Below are 20,997 nucleotides of genomic sequence, written 5' to 3'. Positions count from 1 at the left end.
ATCAATGAAAACTCCTCATTGGACACAATCCGAGGATAGTTTATAATACTGTTGCTCAAGATAGATTACAATTGTGAATAGTCAAGTCTACAATTTCCTCTTTCTTCTTTTCTTTTTCTCTTCTTCTTGACCTCTCTCGTTACCGAAGGTCCCTTCTTTCTTTTATACTCCCTCATTCTCTTCTTCTCATGTTCCACCTCATGGTTGTAACGCTGGTTTAGATACTTGTCCCATCCATTTTCCCTGAAGTCTTTGGAGGCAGGGGCCAAGTTTCAAACCTGATGCTCAGGTCTCATTTCTCCATTAATGCGACCAGCATATTAGTTGCAGAGTCTTTAATGCAGGGGCAGTGGCAGCAGCTTTATATTAGATATTCCACCGCCCTTTCTCTTATCTTCCACGTGTACCGTGTCTTCCCTAAACCATAGGAATTTCTATAACATAGTCTGGGGATATCAAACAACCCTTCTATTACCTCGGCTTCACTATCTGAGGACACAATCTTCCTAGGACATATTTATTTAAACACTATCACTTTTTTACCTAGTATTTTCTTTATGAGTTTAACATTCACACACCCTTAGATCACTTGATATTCTCGGGTTGGGCTTTTAGCCCGAAGAATACTCTCTGGACCAACCCAGATATATTCCCAGACCCAATGGCCCTACAATAGCCCCTCGAGATTCTAATTTTGCTACCTCGGGAGGAAAGGGGGATCTCGACACTTGTCACCTTTCAGCTTATGCGCACCATACATCTTTTGCTTTCATGATGTTTTTAGACCTGCCTCTAGCACGTTCCTGACATATAGGTATGCGAAGTGTCCCCAAATTAAATTCTGGTGTCTTTCTGTCCCCCACGCCTAGTGATATGATGCGCATCCAACGGTTGAGGATCTTATAGAGACATAGGCAAGAAGTTTCATGCCTTTACGATTTCAACTGGTATAAAAATCAATAATTCAAACCATTTCACATATTGCAATACCTACTCAGCGTATCTGCCAATTTTTGCAATCTACACACCCTCACATTTACCCAGAACTAGGCTGAGGTGACTCTGTCATTTTTAAAGTAAGTTTCTCAGACTCCATCTTTCATTATTTCTCTTTTTCTCTCTCTGGTGTTTATTTTTTCCACGGCTCCTATAATTTATTAGTTCTTCTCTCACACCCACACTTTGCTCCCAAACATGGGTAGATTCGCATCGCTAGTAGATTCAAGCGAAAAAATAGAACAGTTTAAGGCTAGGTACCAAATTCCACCGACGATATCTATCAAATATTGTTCGGAAGGGGAGTGGTACGAAAAAAGGGCAACGGGAGAGGTAGTAATTCCTATGATAGCATTCATAGAAGAAGGGATGAAAATCCCAATGGGAACCGTTACTGGGGATTATCTTAGGGCGTTTAGATTAACCCCTACCCAGTGTGCCCCAAACATGTTTAGGATTCTAGGTTCTATAGATGCGCACCGTACATCTTATGCACACCGTACATCTTTTGCTTTCATGATGTTTTTAAGACCTGCCTCTAGCACGCTCCTGACGTATCGGTATACGAAGCGTCCCCAAATTAAATTCTGGCATCTTTCTGTCCCCCACGCCTAGTGATACGATGCGCATCCAACGGTTGTGGATGTCATAAAGACATAGGCAAGAAGTTTCATGCCTTTACGATTTCAACTGGTATAAAAATCAATAATTCAAACCATTTCGCATATTGCAATACCTACTCAGCGTATCTGCCAATTTCTGCAATCTACACACCCTCACATTTACCCAGAACTAGGCTGAGGTGACTCTGTCGTTTTTAAAGTAAGTTTCCCAGACTCCATCTTTCATTATTTCTCTTTTTCTCTCTCTGGTGTTTATTTTTTCCACAGCTCCTGTAATTTATTAGTTCTTCTCTCACACCCACACTTTGCTCCCAAACATGGGTAGATTCGCATCGCTAGTAGATTCAAGCGAAAAAATAGAATAGTTTAAGGCTAGGTACCAAATTCCACCGACGGTATCTATCAAATATTGTTCGGAAGGGGAGTGGTACGAAAAAAGGGCAACGGGAGAGGTAGTAATTCCTATGATAGCATTCATAGAAGAAGGGATGAAAATCCCAATAGGAACCGTTACTGGGGATTATCTCAGGGCGTTTAGATTAACCCCTACCCAATGTGCCCCAAACATGTTTAGGATTCTAGGTTCTATAGATGCCTTGAACGAAAAGATGAACCTAGGACTCACCCATCATGATGTGAACTGGGTTTACAACCTTCATTACTTAAAGAAACAAGATGGATACTATCTAAAATCTAGATATCCAGAGGTTAGGTTAATTCAGTGCCTCCCTGAATCCAACAAGGGTCTGAAAAATGACTTCTTACTCATATCGGGGGATTGGCACGACAGCCTCCCTTGTCCGACAAAGGAAGGAACACCAGGTGAAGTTCCTAATCCGGTTAAATTATCCAGAACCATTTTTCTTTCAATCACCTATTTGTATAAAACATTTTACTTAATCTAATAATTTTTTCCTCTTTATAATTTAGATCCACACGTAGCAGATCGCCACCCTCATCTTGTCGATTTCGCAAGATTAGATAGAATACTGAAGGCTGAAGTTTTTGTACACTTAGACGGCCAACTTCAAGAGGCTCATCTAATCCTCGGCTACGATCCTATCTCCAAGGCTTTCCAAGCACTGAAGTGCGTGATAAGAGCTAAGGACCCGTGTCTACGCCGGATAAGTGTTGCTGTTGAAGGTTTCCTGCTGCCTAAAGGAACTGTTATTCCTCAAGGCACCTTTATCACACATCCCGTATCACCCCCTAAACCTATACCAAACGGTATTCCCTTAATCCCTCTTCCAACTCAAAACATATCTAGCGAAGCAACCTTTTCCCAACCTAGCATAAAGGAAGAAGAAGAGATTGTTGACATACCTGATTCTGAGGACGAGTTTGAGGTTTTCAATCAACCCCCTTCTCCTGAAAACCAAGTTGCTGTCCTCAGTGCATCCTCCCCAATCCTACCAAGCATCACCCAACAATCTGACATCATGGGCATCCAATGTAAGCCAAAGCCAAGTCTCAAGGACGTACTGGAAGCTCAAGTGGGGACCTAAGAGCTTCCTAAGGTACCTCAAACCAAAGCCAAAGATAAAGGTGTTGAGAAAATCCCTAAATCAAAGATACCTCCTCCTCCTCCCACCCACCCAATCTCAGCACACTAACCCGGTTGACCACAAAAGAAAAAGAGATCAGTCAAAAGGGAAAGATGCGATTAAGGGAGAGAAAGACTCTCTTCCCAAGGAACATGAGCCTAAAAAAGAGGGAAAACTGGCCCGTACAGTGTAGACGAGGTCAGATAAATGGATCAAGTCCCATAAAGCCGTACATGCCCCAATCTGGGCCCCTGAGATGACCGCTGATGACTACGCGATTACTACCGACGCAACCATCAGGAACTCTGATGCCGGGATAGCTACTTATGTAGCAGATGCATTGGAGCAAGCCTTATTGTTACCCGAGGACATGGGTGAACTCAGAAGGATGAGATCAGAATGTCTTCATGACTTTGAAGAAGGAGCTTGCTATGGTAAGGATATCACCCAAGTCTTGTTTTACCTCCATTTTTTGTTACCTTTGAAGAGTTCTAACTTTGTTTTTATGACTTTGTTGTTTCTTATGCATAGGCTGTTCAGTATGCTCACAAGGCAGAGGAGATTGTTTATAGCACTTACAAGTCCCTCAAAGCCGAAGAATTAAGGCGTGACAACTCCCAGAAGATCCTTGACCTGCAAAAGAAGAAACTAAAAGAGGTCTCGGATAATCTAACCAAAGTAGAGAGTGAGAGGTCCAGTTTGGATGCTGCTCTAAAAACAACTGAGAAGCAGGCCAAGGACCAGAAACTACAGCTTAGGCAAGCTGACGAGAACTTCGCTGCTGCAAAAAAGCTGATTGAGGGTCTCAAAAATGATTTAAAGGAGTCGGAAATGGCAAAAGAGGAGGCCATCAGGGCTAAAGAAGAGGCCATCCAAGCAAAAGAAGAGGCTGAGAAGGCAAAAAAAGAGACTGAGAACGCAAAAGAAGAGACTGAGAACGCAAAAGACTGAGTTGAACAAGAAGGTTATAAGGTCGGCGTGAAGGAGATCACAGAAACCTTCAAGGCTTAGGTCCCTGAGGTATGCAGGCATTACTGCCTCTAAGTATGGAACAAGGCCCTTTCCTGAGTTGGGGTTGATGCTTCCTCCACCCTTTGGAAGGCAGAGAGTGTCTACTTCCCCCCAGCCATTCGAGCCTCTAACCTTCCTCAAGCCAAGGATGATGCTGACCTACAAGTTGCTGTGAACAAAGAAAATGAGGTAGCTGAAGATTCTGCCTTTGCTGAAAGTCAACTCCCAAATCAAGCTGATCTAATAGAAGGAAAGGCACTAGAGGATACTCAGCACTCAAGTGACCCTAAAGACGCTTCCAAGGACAAGCAGGGTGACCAAACAATTCCAATAACTTTGAAGGAAGACCCAAAAGGCAAAAGAATAGCTGTTGAGTTCTCAGCGCCACCTCAGCTCCCACAAGATCCCAAAGGCCCTTTGAAGATAAAGTTGAAGCAATGACTGCTCTCCTTTTATCTCCAGTCTTTTCCTTTATCTCTACCTAATGTAATCTTGACAACTCGCAAGTATTTTTTAATTCCAAAGAAATTTAAATTTAATGAAAACACAAGTTCTATTTCCTTTGTTTGATTTTTTTTTTACCTTGATCATGCTACTTCATACTTGTTTGCTATATTTAGAACAATAATCTATTTACCTTCATTAGCAAATTCAAGGCAACAATCTGGACTGAATTAGGCAATAAACATGTTCAATATACCTGCAAATGCATTAAGTGATGCTCATGAATTTCCATCCATTTATCACTATCCCAGGGAGACTTCAAGATATACAGACACAACAAATGGCACAGTTAGACTTGCATCCATGTTAAAGATATACAGATTAAAGGTCAAATATAGTTGAATTTCAACCAACTGTTCTATAGTATGTCTAAGGACCAAAACGTTATTAGGCTCTATTCAACACTTAGTGACATATCCATTTAGATGGGGCATGTGGTCTGAGGATCCAAGCATGACCAAGCTTTAGTTCGATACTTAATAAAAAAGAAATGAAGTGTTAATTTCTCCAAATTAGATGATCCTAGGATCAGACATAACTAAGGTTCTGTTTAACATTTGATAAAAAATATCAATTTAGGCGAGGTATGTGGTCCGAGGGTCCAGACATACCAAACTTCAGTTTGATACTTAATAGAAAGAATTGAAGTGTTAATTTCCCCAAAGTAGATGATCCTAAGATCAGACATAACTAAGGTTCTGTTTAACATTTAATAAAAATATCAATTTAGGCAAGGTATGTGGTCCGAGGATCCAGGCATACCAAGCTTTAGTTTGATACTTAATAAAAAGAATTGAAGTGTTAATTTCTCCAAAGTAGATGATTTGAGGATGAGACATAACTAAGGTTCTGTTTAACACTTGATAAAAATATCAATTTAGGCGAGGTATGTGGTCCGAGGATCCAGGCATACCAAGCTTTAGTTTGATACTTAATAAAAAGAATTGAAGTGTTAATTTCCCCAAAGTAGATGATCCGAGGATCAGACATAACTAAGGTTCTGTTTAACACTTGATAAAAATATCAATTTAGGTGAAGGATGTGGTCCGAGGATCCAGGCATACCAAGCTTCAGCTTGATACTTAATAAAAAGAATTGAAGTGTTAATTTTCCCAAAGTAGATGATCCGAGGATTAAACATAACTAAGGTTCTGTTTAACACTTGATAAAAATATCAATTTAGGCGAGGTATGTGATCTGAGGATCCAGGCATACCAAGCTTCAGTTTGATACTTAAACAAACGAAGGTAATCAACGCAATATAGTGTCAATAGAAATAAAAATGGCCGAAGTGCCTTTTATTTAATAATAGTACCTTCGTAGGTTATTTACATTCTAGGAGCATGGTACAACATATTTATCTAGATCTTCAAGATTATAAGCCCCTATGCTTGCGACTAAGGTGATACGATAAGGTCCTTCCCAGTTGGGCCCCAGTTTTTCCCATGCTGGGTTATTTGCTGTATCCAAAACTATCCTCAGACCAAGTCTCTAGGTGCAAGAGGTCGTAGTTTCACATGAGAATCATACCCTTGCTTGAGTCTGTGTTGATAATAGCCTAATTGAACTATGGCATTCTCTTGTCGTTCTTCAACTAAGTCTAGACTTTTCTCCAATAGATTATCATTGCTGCCTGGAGTAAAAGAGCTCGTCCTTAGTGTTGGGAACCCAGTTTCTAGAGGTATTACTGCCTCGGCTCTATAAGTCATGGAGAAAGGTGTTTCTCCTGTAGACCTTCGTGGTGTAGTTCGATATGTCCACAAGATGTGTGACAGTTCTTCCACCCATCTTCCCTTAGCATCATCCACCATTTTCTTGAGCCCATTGACTATCACTTTATTGACGGCCTCGGCTTGCCCATTCCCTTGAGGATAAGTTGGAGTGGAATATCTATTCGTGATGCCTAGATCACCACAGTATCTTCTAAAAGCCTTACTATCAAATTGTAGACCGTTATTTGAAATGAGAGTATAGGGGATTCCAAACTTGGTGACAATGTTCTTCCACACAAACTTTTTTGCTTCCATGTCTCTGATATTTGATAATGGCTCAACTTCAACCCATTTGGTGAAATAATCTGTTCCGACGAGGAGTCACCTCCTATTTCCTGTTGCTTTTGGGAAAGGTCCAACAATGTCCAAGCCCCATTGAGCAAAAGGCCAAGGACTAGATAGAGGATTAAGAACACCTCCTGGTTGATGTATGTTAGGAGCAAATCTTTGACATTGGTCACATTTCTTCGCATAATCCTGTGCTTCTCTCTGCATATTGGGCCACCAATAGCCTTGAGTAAGGGCTCTATGAGCTAAAGACCTTCCTCTAGTGTAGCTTCCGCAAATCCCTTCATGCAACTCTTCTAAAAGCAACTCCGTTGCTTCTGGGTGTATACATAGCAGATATGGCCCTGAAAAAGAGCACTTATATAATTTTTGATCCTCGGACAGCCAGAACCTAGGTGCTTTCCTGCGTACCTTATCTGCTTCGGACCTTTCTTTGGGCAAGATATCATCCTTGAGAAATGTCACAATTGGGTCCATCCAACTAGGCCCCATCCTAATTTGATGAACTCGAATGGAGTCATTACTCGTCCCAGTGAGTTTTCACAGATCTTCAACAAGAATGACTCGAGGTAGGTTTTGTGTCGAGGATGTTGCGAGTGTGGCCAAGGAATCAGCATGGGTATTCCCACACCTGGACACATGTAATAAAGAAAAAGACTCAAATTTGGATTGTATATACCTGACCTGAGTTAGGTATCCTTGCATTCTTGAATCTCTTGCCTCTAGCTTCCCTTCCACTTGGCCTACCACCAATTGTAAATTTGAGAACATTTGTACCATCTTTCCTCCCATCTTATGAGCCATGTTCATTCCAACGAGGAGGGCTTCATATTCTGCCTCATTGTTGGTGGCCGAGAACCCCAATCTCAACGATTTCTCAAAAGTAATTCCCTCGGGGGATACCAAAACTAGCCCCACACCCGATCCTCTTTGATTTGCTGCTCCATCAACATACACTTTTCACAACGGAGGTTCTTTGCACAAAATCATGCCAACTGATTTTTCATCCATGCCTGATCCTTTAATATTCTTCTAATGAGGGCTCAGCAAACTCCGCCACCAGATCCGCAATGACTTGCCCCTTTATAGAGGTGCGAGGCATATACTTGGCAATCCTTCCCGTGTAGTCTGCACTTCAAAGTATTGACTTAAAAGGGAGTTGAGTCAGGACAACAACTGTATGCGACTGAAAGTAGTGGGGAAGCCTACGCATAGCGTGCACCACTGCCAGGATTGCTTTCTCCTGCAGTAAATATTTCACCTCGGTCTCATGTAGAGATTTGCTTACGTAATAAACTGACTTTTGTACATTATCATCATCCCGTATAAGGACCAGACTAACTGCATGATTAGCTACCACAATATATGCGAATAGAACTTCATCAATTTATGGTTGAGACATAACAAGTGGTCATGAGAGATATTCCTTAAGCTATTCAAAAGCCATCGCACACTCCTCGGTCCATTCAAATCCCTTCCACTTATTCAATAACTAAAAGAAAGGCTTGCACCTATCCGCGGACCAAGAAATAAATCGATTGAGGGCAGCAGTCATTCTTGTCAGTCTCTGAACCTTTTTTGGATTCCGAGGTGGGTGTAAGTTGCTAATGGCTTTGACCTGGGCAGGATTAACCTCAATTCCCCGATGAGTCACCATGTAGCCTAGAAATTTGCCCGACCCCACACCAAAAGAACATTTAGAGGCATTGAGTCGCAATTTATACTTTCTCAGCATTTGAAAAGTGTTGCTCAGATCTTCCAAATGCGTGGGAACCACTTTACTCTTCACCACCATGTCATCCACATATACCTCGATAGTTTTTCCCAGCTGTGGTTCAAACATTCTAGTCATCATCCTCTGATAGGTAGCCCTTGCGTTCTTCAAACCAAAGGACATTACCTTATAATGATAATTTCCCGTAGGAGTGACAAATGCAGTTTTCTCCTGGTGATAACCTTGGAAAGTATCCAAAAAACTTATCCAAGGATGCCCAATAGTAGCATCCACCAACTGATCAATTCGAGGCATTGGAAAAGAATCTTTGGGACAAGCTTTGTTTAAATCTGTGAAATCCACAAAAACTCTCCACTTCCCATTTTTCTTTTTTACCACCACTATATGAGCCAACCATTTAGGATAAAAAACTTATTTGATAGCACCCGCTTTCTTGAGTTTGAGCACCTCCTCTTTAATAGCCTCAGAATGTTCTTTGGAGGAGCGCCAAGGTGGTTGCCTCCTCGGTATCACAACTGAATTGACATTTAAATGATGGCAAATGAAACTCGGATCAACCCCAGGGGCTTCGTAAGCATTCCATGCAAATACATCCATATTTTTCTTCAAAAACGTAATCAGCTCTGTCTTCTCCTCCTGTGGTAATTAAACCCCCACCTAAAAGAATTTCTCCGGGTCATTGTCTATAAGAACCTTTTCCAGTTCTTCAAATGCAGGTTCTTCTACCGATGGTATCTCGGTTGTGTCCAAAGACTTTGATTGCTACGACTTTTCGCTAGCTGAGGCTGTGGACCCCAGTTCAGGCTGACGCAGAATTGCAGTTGTGACATACTGCCGAGCCACCAATTGACTTCCAAGTAGTTCCACCACTTGATCCCTAGAAGAAAATTTAACTTTGACGTGCAAGGTTGAGGAAATGGCACCCAAAGCATGTAACCAAGGTCTTGCCACGATAGCTGTATAGGGAGAATAGGCGTCTACCACAATAAAATCCACGTTTACCACTTCCAGGCCTGATTGTACAGGTAGCCTAATTTGCCCCTTTGGTATAACAGTCTTTCCCTCAAAGCTTATTAAGGGTGAATTATAAGCTGTAAGATCTTCGAGCTTTAATTTTAACCCTTCAAACAGGTCAGGGTACATGATATCTGCGCCACTCCCCTGATCGACCATCACTCTCCTTACATTGTAATCCCCTATCCTTAGGGTAACAACTAAGGCATCATCATATGGTTGGATAGTTTCGATTTTGTCCTCTTCCGAGAAACCCAAAACTGGTAGGGCATTCGCATTAATCCTCTTCGGCTGATCCCTCGATTCCTCGGCCAGGGTCCAAGCCACAGACATCACTCTGGAAGGATTTGAGCTAGTCCTTCCAAGTGCAGCAAAAATAACATTGATTGTACCTAAAGGAGGCCTTAAGGAAGTGCCACCATGGTTCGCCGCCCCTAAGTGGTTTCCTTTCCCATTAGGCTGATACATGAAGTTTTTTAACCTTCACTCTTTAACCAATTGCTCTAAATGGTTCCACAGAGTTCAACAATCCTCAGTGGTATGACCCATCTCCTAGTGATACTGGCAATGGAGGTTTTAGTTGTGTCTTAAAGGATCCCCTGCCATCTTATTGGGCTATTTGAAGTATAACTCATGCCTAATTTTCTCCAATAGTTGTTGCACTGGTTCCTTGAAAACGGTGTTGACCACCTGTGGGACGGTAGGACCAGCTTGTCTGGAAAAATCTCTCTCGGGCTTGTTGTTGTTCTATTTGTCCGACCTGAAATCCCTCCTCTCTTGAGGGATAACCTTCGCCTTACACTTTCCTTGCTGCTGATCTTCCTCAACCCTCTTGTACTCATCGATGCGATCCATGAGCCGACGGACGCTCCTGACAAGCTTTTTGGTCAACGACTTCCTCAAGTCATGTTCCGTAGGTAGGCCGACCTTGAAGGTCCTTATCGCCACATCGTCAAAGTCTCTGTCAATCTCATTGAACATCTCCCAACACCTGTCTGAATATGTTCTCAAGGTTTCCCCTTCTCTCATAGCCATGGATAATAATGAATCCAAAGGCCGAGGAACTCTACTGCATGTGATGAAACTAGAACCAAATGCCCTAGTAAGTTCCTTAAAAGAATTGATAGAGCCTGCCCTTAAGCCATCAAACCTCCTCATCGCCATGGGTCCCAGCCTGGAGGGAAATATCTTGCATATCAAAGTCTCATTCTTAGAGTATATTGCCATCCTTTTGGTTGAAATGACTCACATGCTTTACAGGATCCGTTCGGCCATTGTAAATAGTGAAGGCCAGTTATGTGAGGCACCGAGGTAGCCTCCCTTCTTCTAATTTGCGTGTGAAAGGTGATCTGGAGATTTGATGCAAAGCCCTACCCATTGCATCATTTCCCAAGCCCCTAGGGGAATAGTCTTTACCCTGCTGCCTATGCAGGTTGTCTTCCTCGTAAGAGTAAGATTCATCTGGGGGAGTCTTGGACCTCCGCATGTAATTGTCATCCTCGGAACCCTCTGAGGAGGGATCAGAGACGGAAGAAGTTTGCCTTCGCCTTTTGTGACGCAACTTCTTTTTTAGGCTGACAATTTCTTTCTGCATGGCTTAGGTATTTTCCTCGTGAAGGACTCTGCTTCCCCCTCGTGAATGACTCCTACTTCTGGTAGTGTGCGTAGTATGTATACTACCCTCTCAATCTTCTTCGTGCTCCAGATGTAAGGAATGATCCTCATGTTGGGATCCCACAGACTCTGAACGATGTTGTGGTCCTGAGCCCACCATGATTGTTAAACCTGCTCAAACACTAGATTTTCCACAGACGGCGCCAATTGTAAAGACACAATTCGACCCCCTGACCCACAATCAGAAGGGAAAGAGCCTGAAAGACCTTTTTACAATAAATTTGTAGAAAGTGTGCTTAAAATCTAGGTTCTAAAGATGGTTAAACAACAGAGAAAGATGGGCTTTTGGCCTAAAGGCACAAACAAGGAGCTGTTTATATGAATATCAATGAAAACTCCTCCTTGGACACAATCCGAGGATAGTTTATAATACTGCTGCTCAAGATAGATTACAATTATGAATAGTCAAGTCTACAATTTCCTCTTTCTTCTTTTCTTTTTCTCTTCTTCTTGACCTCTCTCGTTACCGAAGGTCCCTTCTTTCTTTTATACTCCCTCATTCTCTTCTTCTCATGTTCTACTTCATGGTTGTAACGCTGATTTAGATACTTGTCCCATCCATTTTCCCTGAAGTCTCTGGAGGCAGGGGCCAAGTTTCAAACCTGATACTCAGGTCTCATTTCTCCATTAATATGGCCAGCATATCAGTTGCAGAGTCTTTAATGTAGGGCGGTGGTAGCAGCTTTATCTTAGATATTCCACCGCCCTTTCTCTTATCCTCCACATGTACTGTGTCTTCCCTAAATTATAGGAATTACTATAACATAGTCTGGGGATATCAAACAACCCTTCTATTACCTCGGTTTCACTATCCGAGGACACAATCTTCCTCAGACATATTTATTCAAACATTATCACTTTTTTACCTAGTATTTTCTTTATGAGTTTAACATTCACACACCCTTAGATCACTTGATATTTTCGAATTGGGCTTTTAGCCCGAAGAATACTCTCTGGGCCAACCCAGATATATTCCCGGGCCCAATGGCCCTACAATGATAATGTAATATAAGCTGCTATGTCAATCTATAAGATGATACGAACTTTGAAGAATAATTTTTATAATTCCAACATTTGTCTTAAGTAAATTCTTTGCTTACAATTAGATAGGGCTAAGAACCACATCATTTTATTTATTATGATTTAACATATGATTTGTACTTTATTTTGCATATATAATTTATTATTTCAATTGTAGCAAAGTGAAAGATAACTAAGTTTCAAACCTCCCTCCCTAATTATTATGATATTTAAATTATCAAAATATAAATATAAAAAAAAAATAGTGCGAAGAAAAAAAAATTAGGTCATTACCAAATCTCCAAAACTTTTTTTTCCACTAAATTTCAGATCAAAATCATTAAAAAAATATATTAAAAGCAAAAAAATACAGCCTCAGACTATAACAAGGAATCAAATATATGTTAGATGAAGATTATATAAAGAATTGTCGAGGTGATATCTAGTGAGCCCACCCAATCACATGTTGTGGGGATGAATTACTCACCTCAGACTACTCAAGAGACTTTAACAATAAGATTATAGTGGTGGTGCAATTAAGTGTATGTAAAACGTTTACCAAAACAACAAATGTGGTAATGTAAGATACGCTGCCATGTAAACCTAAAGATGATAAACTTTAGAGAGTAATTCTAACATTTTTCTTATATAAGTAAATTAATTGTTTGGTTACAGCTTGATAGGACTAAGAACAACGCCACCTAATCCTTTATATTTAACGTATGTTTTGTACTTTATTTTGCTCATATAATCTGCATAAGGATTTGATTTTGGTAATTTATTTCATTTGTAGGAAAGTAACATTGAGTGGATCGAGAATTCTTATAGAGAGAACTAAGATTCAAATCACCCTCCCCAATTATTTTCATATTTAAATTATCCACACAAAATAAAGCAAGTAAAATAGAACCCATCTAATAAGCTAGCTACACCACTCTACCAGAAATCCAGCTGAAAGGAATGGTGGGTGCATTATGGGCCATTGCTATAGCACTCTCCTCTAGCCATCTCATCCTTTGAGCCAACCTACATACATATTCCTGGGCTTTTCGTCCCTCACTCGTAAGTCCAGTCTGCTTCTCTACCTTCCAATTAGCCACCAAAAGTTCCACAGTTTCTCTATAGTTCCTAGCCGTGTAGACCCCAATCCTTGATGAAACAATAGCAAAGTGATCGAAAAGATTATGGTCATGGCCATCATACATCAAATGGGCTGGCATTGAGATTTTCCTCTTCATCATGTCTGCAAACGCAATTACCATCTCATTTGGATCGAGCTCAAAAAGCTTCTCAGCTATTTTTGTATAAGCAGTTTCATGGCGCTTCTCATCTAAGGCGATTATCCCACATACTTGGGCAAGCTTTACTTCCCCATGTTGCATGGCCAGCTTGGCTGTGTTCCCATGGGAGATAAATGCAGCTCGTTCTTGGAATGATGTGTAAATGATCCAAAGGTATGGATTATTCCCGGCGCCAACATCCTAGGTCCAAAATGCAATAGACATTAACATGTTGAACTATATGAATTTTGAGAGTATCTATCTCCATCCAATAGCATTATAAATTTGCAGAGCATATAACATGGGAATAATATAGCAAGACTTAAATCGTTACTGTTAGGTTTTAGATGCAAACTCAGTGTGACATCGTGTTAAGAGAGAGTTGTAGCTATTGTATTTGAATTATGCTAGAAGTTTGGACAAAGAATTGACTGCAATTTTGAAAACCTAGAACTGTTTTGATTGGAATTGCACCTATTTATACTCAAATCTGATAATTAGAATAGTTAATCCCTGAGAAGCATGGATACTTCAAAATCCCTAATGTGTCCGTGTTGGACATGCCGGGAACACTTTTGCATGCTTCTCCTCATTAATTAGATCTATTTTTTAAAATTTTGATAGTTAATACTTATTTTGAAAACTTATAAATAAAAATGAAATGTGCATATAAGTAAATAAAATTAACTAATATATTAATTCACTATGGTATCTCCACCATATTGAGTACTAATTTTTTTTAAGAATTATTGTGCCATCATGTCTCATGTCTTCACAAAAAATATATATAACAATTTAAAACGTTCTTCTTGCAGACAATAGGTCTTAAGACTAAATCATGTTAATTTTTTTCTCTCATAAATTTATTTAAGTTTTTTTATTTAATATTTTAAGAAGGTGTAAAAGGAAAATTTTGTTAAATACTAGTTAAATTATTAAAATCGTCTCATGTCTTCACAAAACATATAATAATAATAACAACAACAACAACAATAATAATAATAATAATAATAATAATAATTGTGGGGGGTAAAAATTCCCGAATAAACATTTGGGTTTTGGGCTTTATTGACGGGTATTAGTTTGTTTTTGATTAAGGCTTTCAGGCCCACAAGTTAGTCTGTATTGTAAAGGTCCGAGGAGTTGTCTGAGGAGAAATGTCTCCTCGGACAGATCCGGCGATGACCCTGGGACTTGCCAAAAAGGTTAAAGGCAGAATTTTAGAAAAAGCTAATGGGTAAAAAGGTGATCCAAGTACCCTCTAGAAGCAAGGACGTGAGAGAAATATCTAAAGAAAATGCTGCAATCTCGACATTAAAGACCCTACATCTACTTCCCTGGCCGCATTAATAGGGAAATGACCTCTGAACAGTAGAATTCAGCCTCCCTATTATTGTTTGAAGACTTCAAGAAGGTGGCGAATGGGACAAGTATCTAAGGGGAAGATTTGTATGACACGTGGAGGAGCTAGTGAAGAAGAAGTATATAAAGAGACTAGAGAGGAAGGAGAAAGGGATCTGCACTTTCTGCGAAGAAAAAAATAGGAATTGAAGATTGTAAACTTTGGCCTAATAAATAAAATATTTATACGAATCGTCCTCAGCTTACTTCAAATCATCATCGGCTTACGTCCGAGAAGATCCATTTGTCATATTCGTTCATCGTTTACACAGATTGTAGCACTCTAGCCTGTTAATCGAACTTCCAACATCCCGAGCTTCGATTTCAAACTCATACTCTACAAATTTTATTGTATAAGGCTCATTAGGTCTAAGCCCAGCATTCGTTTTTGGGTCCGGGTACAATTGTGCACTTACAATAATAATAATAATTTTAAAAAACAATTTCTTGCAGACAATAGGTGGTTAAGACTAAATCTTGTTCATTTTTTCTCTCATAAATTTCTTTAAGGTTTTATTTTATTTTATATTTTAAGGTGTAAAGGAAAAAAATTGTTAAACTACTAGTTAAATTATTAAAATCTTCATTTCCTAAAATTTTGAAAAGTTTTGAAATTCTTATGTTGTATATCTTACCATTCCTGACCCAATCAAGTATTGAGTTGTCTTCTCAATTTGTTTCATGTCCACTTTTCCAGAAAGGAAAAGGTACTTATTGAGAAGATCACCATGCCTATTTTCTTCTACACTCCATGCCCTAGCCCAAATTGCCCAAGGTGTGTTATCTGCACCCGTTTCATCATGAACAATTTTTGCGGAATTAAGTCGAGCTTGGTAAGTTGGAAGGGCTTCTTTTGTGATCATATTACCAACTAAGGCAACAAAGTACTCATCAGGAAGGTCTCTTGTTCTCTTTCTTAGTTCATCGACTTGCTCAATAAATCCATCTGAAGTAGGGTTTGGCAAAAAATCTTGTGGTTGCCAACATTTCTCAACCGGTTTTAAGAGAGTTAGGACATTGTTTTTAGCCCAATCCTCCATTGATTTGAAAATTTCAATTGTCTTAGGTAGCATGGGATGGGCTTTGTTCACATTGAATTCAGTTGGATGGCCTAAACACTTTTCTGCTCCTCTAAATCTAAAAAGAGGGAAGCAATTGATGTTAGGATGTTGAATCTAAAATGCAAAATATGGTCAAATTAAATACTTATGAAAACAATAGTTTGTTTATGTATATTAGTTTGGTACGAATTAATTTTAGCTTTATGAAATAGTAATTGTTTAAAAAACCTGTACTTGGATAAAATGAATTTAAATAAAAAAAAAAACGAAGTTTATCAATGTTGTATCACAAAAAAAAAAAAGTGATTTTGAACTGCGATGCCAAATGCATGCATCATTTATTAGTAGGAGGTTGATTTTAGGTGAGCCCAAAAGGGAAAGGAAATCAAGTCCAAAACTCCTTCTAGACGTCCAATAGAGGCTAATGGTACATAGCAAAGAAAACAGCTCAATGACATAAATTCACCAGATATAAAGTAGATTAAACAATACTTTCAATATTTGTTAGTATCAAATACAGCAAAATGTGGAAAGCAAAGGAGATGGTAAAAGAAATAGAGAGCACTATTGTGCTACTGTCTTAGGTAGCATGGGACGGGCTTTGTTCACATTGAATTCACTGGGTAGCTCAATCCTCCATAGATTTGAAAATTTCAATTGTCTTGGGTAGCATGGGATGGGCTTTGTTCACATTGACTAGGATGGTCTGAACACTTTTTTGCTCCTCTAAATCTAAAAAGAGGGAAGCAATTAATGTTAGGATGTTCAATCTAAAATGCAAAACATGGTCAAATTAAATACTTATGAAAACAACATTTTTTTTTAATTATGTATATTAGTTTGGTGCAAATTAATTTTAGCTTTACGAAATTGTAATTGTTTAAAAAAACTGTACTTAGATAAAAAGAATTTTAAAAAAAACGAAGTTTATAAATGTTTTACCATGAAAAAAAAAAAAAGTGATTTTGAACTACAATGCCAAATGCATCCTTCATTTGTTAGTAGGGGGTTGATTTTGGGTGAGCCCAAAAGAGAAAGAAACTCAAGCCCAAAACACTTTCTAGATGTCCAATAAAGGCTAATGGTACATAGCAAAGAAAACGGCTCAATGACATAAATTCACCAGAGGTAAAGTAGGTTAAACAATACTTTTAATATCTGTTAGTGTCAAATAGAGCAAAATGAGGAAAGCCAACAAGATGATAAAAGAAATAGAGAGAACTATAGTGCTATTGTATGTACAAAATACCGTTATGTGCCAAGGTAATTATTGAATACTTTTAGAGTACTATAAATGCATATTCCTCCTTTTTACATAATTGTCGGTCCCACTAATTAAATTTATGGTGGGACCCATAATTCATGTGAGAGAGGAGAGTACGCATTTATGATATTCTTGGAGTATTTAACAATTTTCCTAAGTGCTGTTATCTTAGATGGTCTTAAGTGATTGAATAGAGTAGGTGTTTTGGGTAAAATGGTTATTAACTAGGTTATTAATGCAATGCTTTGTAATACATTTGAGATGCTCCTAGGATCAATGAAAGGATGGCAAGCTTCAATTTTGTTTTTGCATAAGTACTAGGGTGGGCTGGATTAATCATAATTTAGATAAAAATTTTGCTAACCTTGTTTTTATGAACCCTTTTCGGCCAAAATGGTACTTAGAGAACCAAATAAATTTGCCAAAGCTCATCATAAAGCATTAAACAAAGTTGGCATGCTTCTCACTGCTAAATGCGGCCAGGTAGAGTTTTTAGTCACATAGAGAAACTTGTGAAGGTATATCCCTTTGTGTGTACATGGCTAGCACATGGGTTTATTCATGGTTGCTCAAATTATGCAAGTGTCACCGTCCCACTTTGGAAGCTTTATATCTTGGACCATGTTAAACCCAAAACAGACCTAATCTTTACCCTCCATACTATACCCCTTTGCTTTCCCCCATTAAAGTACCTAGGCTTGGCCCATGTGTAGGATGAAATAAGATATTACAAAACGAAGATAATTGGAACTAAGGGCTTGGGCTTTGCTTCTTATGGGTCTATCAGGTCTTTAGCAAAAAAAGGCATCAGTATATCTTTCAAAATTTCTAAAGAATTAAGTAATCATACCGATAATAATATAATAAAATTGATCATCATATTATTATAACTTTGTATGCACGCATATATATACCTTGTCTAACGATCAAATGTAATAAATCATGATATTATAATATATTGTGTGAAAATCAACAATTCAAATGATTTATTGATCCATCTTTCATTCTAATTATAAAAAATGTTAATTCTTGCTCAATATATCTATCTAAAGTAGGATCTGGCAAAAAGTCTTGCAGTTGCCAACATTTCTCAACAGATTTTAGAAGAGTTAGGACACTGTTTTTAGCCTATTCCTCCATAGATTTGAAAATTTCTACCTTCTTACGTGGCATGGGAAGGTTTTTTTTTGTTTTTTTTTTTTGTGCATTAAATTCATTAGGATGGCCTAAACACTCTTTTGCTACTCTAAATCCAACAAAGAAATTGAGAGAAGTAATTAATTTTAGAACGTTGAAGCTAAAATGAAAGTCATGGTCCAATTAAATGCAATATGAAAACATATATTAATTTGTTTATGTATGTCAGTTCCGTACCAATTATTTTTTAGCTTTATATAAATGGAGTTAAAAAAAAACTATAACTAGATAACCAAATAAATAAAAGTTAGTAAGAGTTGTATCGAATATAAAAAATTAAAAGAAAAAGAAAAAGAAATAAAGAGGTGATTTCAAATTGCAATGCCAATTGCATCTATCATTTATTAGTAAGGTATATAGTTTAAACATCTTGTAGGGTTGATTTTGGGTGAGCCCAAGAAAAATGGGAATGAGCCAACTAACACGGGTTGAAAAGAGAAGGGAATCAAATTCAAAACTCATTCTAGATTATCCGACAGGGGCTAATGGTACATGGAAAAGAAAGCATCTTAAAGACACGAACTCACAGGAGGTAAAATAAATCAAACAATACTTTCAATATCTATTAGTGTCAAAATTAAATTAAAATAAAAGAAGATGAGAAAAGCAAAGGATATGGTGAGAGAGAGAGAGAGAGAGAGAGAGAGAGAGCACTACTATGTCTTAAGTGTTTGAGTAAAGTGTCTTAGGTAAGATGGGTATTACAAGGGTTATTAATGCAAGACATTGTAATCAATTTGAGATGGTCTACACTACAAAAAAGATTTGCTATTTACAACGAAACTTTTTCGACGGCTTCAAAAAGCCGTTGGAAAGACTAACTTTTTTGACAACAAATCTCTTTCATCGAAAATGGCACTTAGAGGACCTAATAAATTGGTCAAAACTTCAATTTTGTTTTTACTTAGATAGAAGAGTGCGCTGGTTTAATCACAATTTGGGTAAAGTTTTTATTAACCTTGATTTGCTGAACCCTTCCAGGCCAAAATGGCACTTAGAGGATGTGATAAATTGGCTAAAGCTCATTAAAAAGCATTAAATGAAGGGGGCATGCTTCTCATGGCTAAATATAGTTAGCACTTTGGTTTGTTCATAGGCCTTTAGATTTTTCATGTGTCACTAGCTGACTTTGCAAGTTTTGTATCTTGGGTCCATTTTAAACCAACATATAACCAATCTTTACCCTCCATACCATACTCTTTTACTTTCCTCATTAAAAAAAAGTACATGACTTTGGGTCCTGTGTAGGATAAAATAAGATGTTACAAAACAAAGATAATTGGCCCCAAAGGCTTGGGCTTTGCTATGTGCAGGCCTATTGGGTCTTTAGCAAAAAAGGGCATCTACATATATTTTATAATTTCTAAATAATTAAGCAATCACACCAATTAAAAAAACAATGAGTATCAGGGTCGGTCAAGCCCTAATTAACGTTTTGTAAAAAAGGTCTCACCCCAATTATAAAAAGGGCCCAAATTTTATGATTATAGGTTTTTTTTTTAATGATTGCACACTATTTTACTCATGAGTGAAGCGTGATATTACAACTTTTACTGCATAAAACTTATAAATTAATATATCATCAATCATAAAAAATAAAAATAAAATTCCAACATCATTAATTAGGTTGTTGAAATTCATTATTCACATTCATTGCAACATCAAATTGTGAACATTTTGTACTAAATTTTTTCGTAACTTTAGCATTTTCTTTTTCTCACCTTCAACAAGACTCCAAAATACGAGACCAATAGAAACGTAACAAAATTGGAACCCTAAAATGTGAAAAAAAAAATATTGTAGATGTGTTACGCAATAATTTTCCTTAATACCTTGAGATTTTAGTTTTTGTTAACCAATATCCTACATGGTAAATCATCAACATTGACCACCTAATCTTCCAAATACTGCACACCAAACAATCTCTATCTCTCTTAACACCAAATATAAATTTGAAAATTAAACTACAATTTTACTTAATCATGCATTGCCTTATATATAAGATAGACTAAACCTTTTTGTTTTTTTTTTTTTGTAAAAATATAATAAATTTTCATTTCTTTTTGTTAAATTTTATTCCTCAACTATAATATTTAATTCTTTATATGAAAGTAATTAGATTAGCTAATATTAATTCATCAAATTAACCTTATATTAGTTAATATAAATTGATAAAATTAACTTTGGTTTGGTTAGTGTAAATAAATTTATTTATTTATTTGATATTTAAATTTAAAAGGCCCATTTGAATTCATCGCCTTAGGCCTCAGATTATATCAGGCCTGCCCTAGATAGTATCGTCGTGACTTTGTATGTGTGCTCATATAGCATGTTTAAAGAGCAAGTAAATTAAACCAAGATATTATAATACATGATGTGAAAATCAACAATTCAAATGAGTTATTGATCCATCTTGCATTCTAATTAAGAAAAATGCTAATCCTTGTGAAAAGATGAGAAATTTGAAGTATAAACTCACTTAGTTTTGGAGAAGTGAGTGGAGGTCATAGAAAACTTTGGAGATAAATGAGATCTCATTGATGGGAGAGCAAGTACTGAAGGAAGGGAGTTAAAGTTGAAGGAGTTGAGTATTAAAGCCATGCCTTCTCACCT

The 20,997-nt window shown here is 37.9% G+C and overlaps 1 protein-coding gene across 3 annotated transcripts; it reads right to left on the bottom strand.

The window, feature by feature from the left end:
• Positions 1–13,107: 13,107 nt before the first annotated feature.
• LOC142632196 (stearoyl-[acyl-carrier-protein] 9-desaturase, chloroplastic-like) lies at positions 13,108–20,997 on the bottom strand. 3 transcript variants are annotated; one of them, XM_075806612.1, is made up of 4 exons: positions 20,864–20,997; positions 19,343–19,405; positions 15,498–15,993; positions 13,108–13,662 (listed from the first exon to the last, which is right to left on the bottom strand). In XM_075806612.1, exons 1-4 carry the CDS (start codon positions 20,983–20,985, stop codon positions 13,108–13,110), a joined length of 1,236 nt encoding a protein of 411 aa, XP_075662727.1. In that variant the 5' UTR covers positions 20,986–20,997. The 3 variants fall into 3 exon arrangements, with proteins under 3 accessions (XP_075662727.1, XP_075662728.1, XP_075662730.1); XM_075806613.1 differs by lacking the exon at positions 19,343–19,405 and having other exon boundaries at positions 15,498–15,999; XM_075806615.1 differs by lacking the exon at positions 19,343–19,405.

This window comes from Castanea sativa, chromosome 4, assembly GCF_040712315.1.
Source record: "Castanea sativa cultivar Marrone di Chiusa Pesio chromosome 4, ASM4071231v1".
Lineage (NCBI taxonomy): Eukaryota > Viridiplantae > Streptophyta > Magnoliopsida > Fagales > Fagaceae > Castanea > Castanea sativa.
This window is presented reverse-complemented; position numbering and strand designations above follow the sequence as displayed.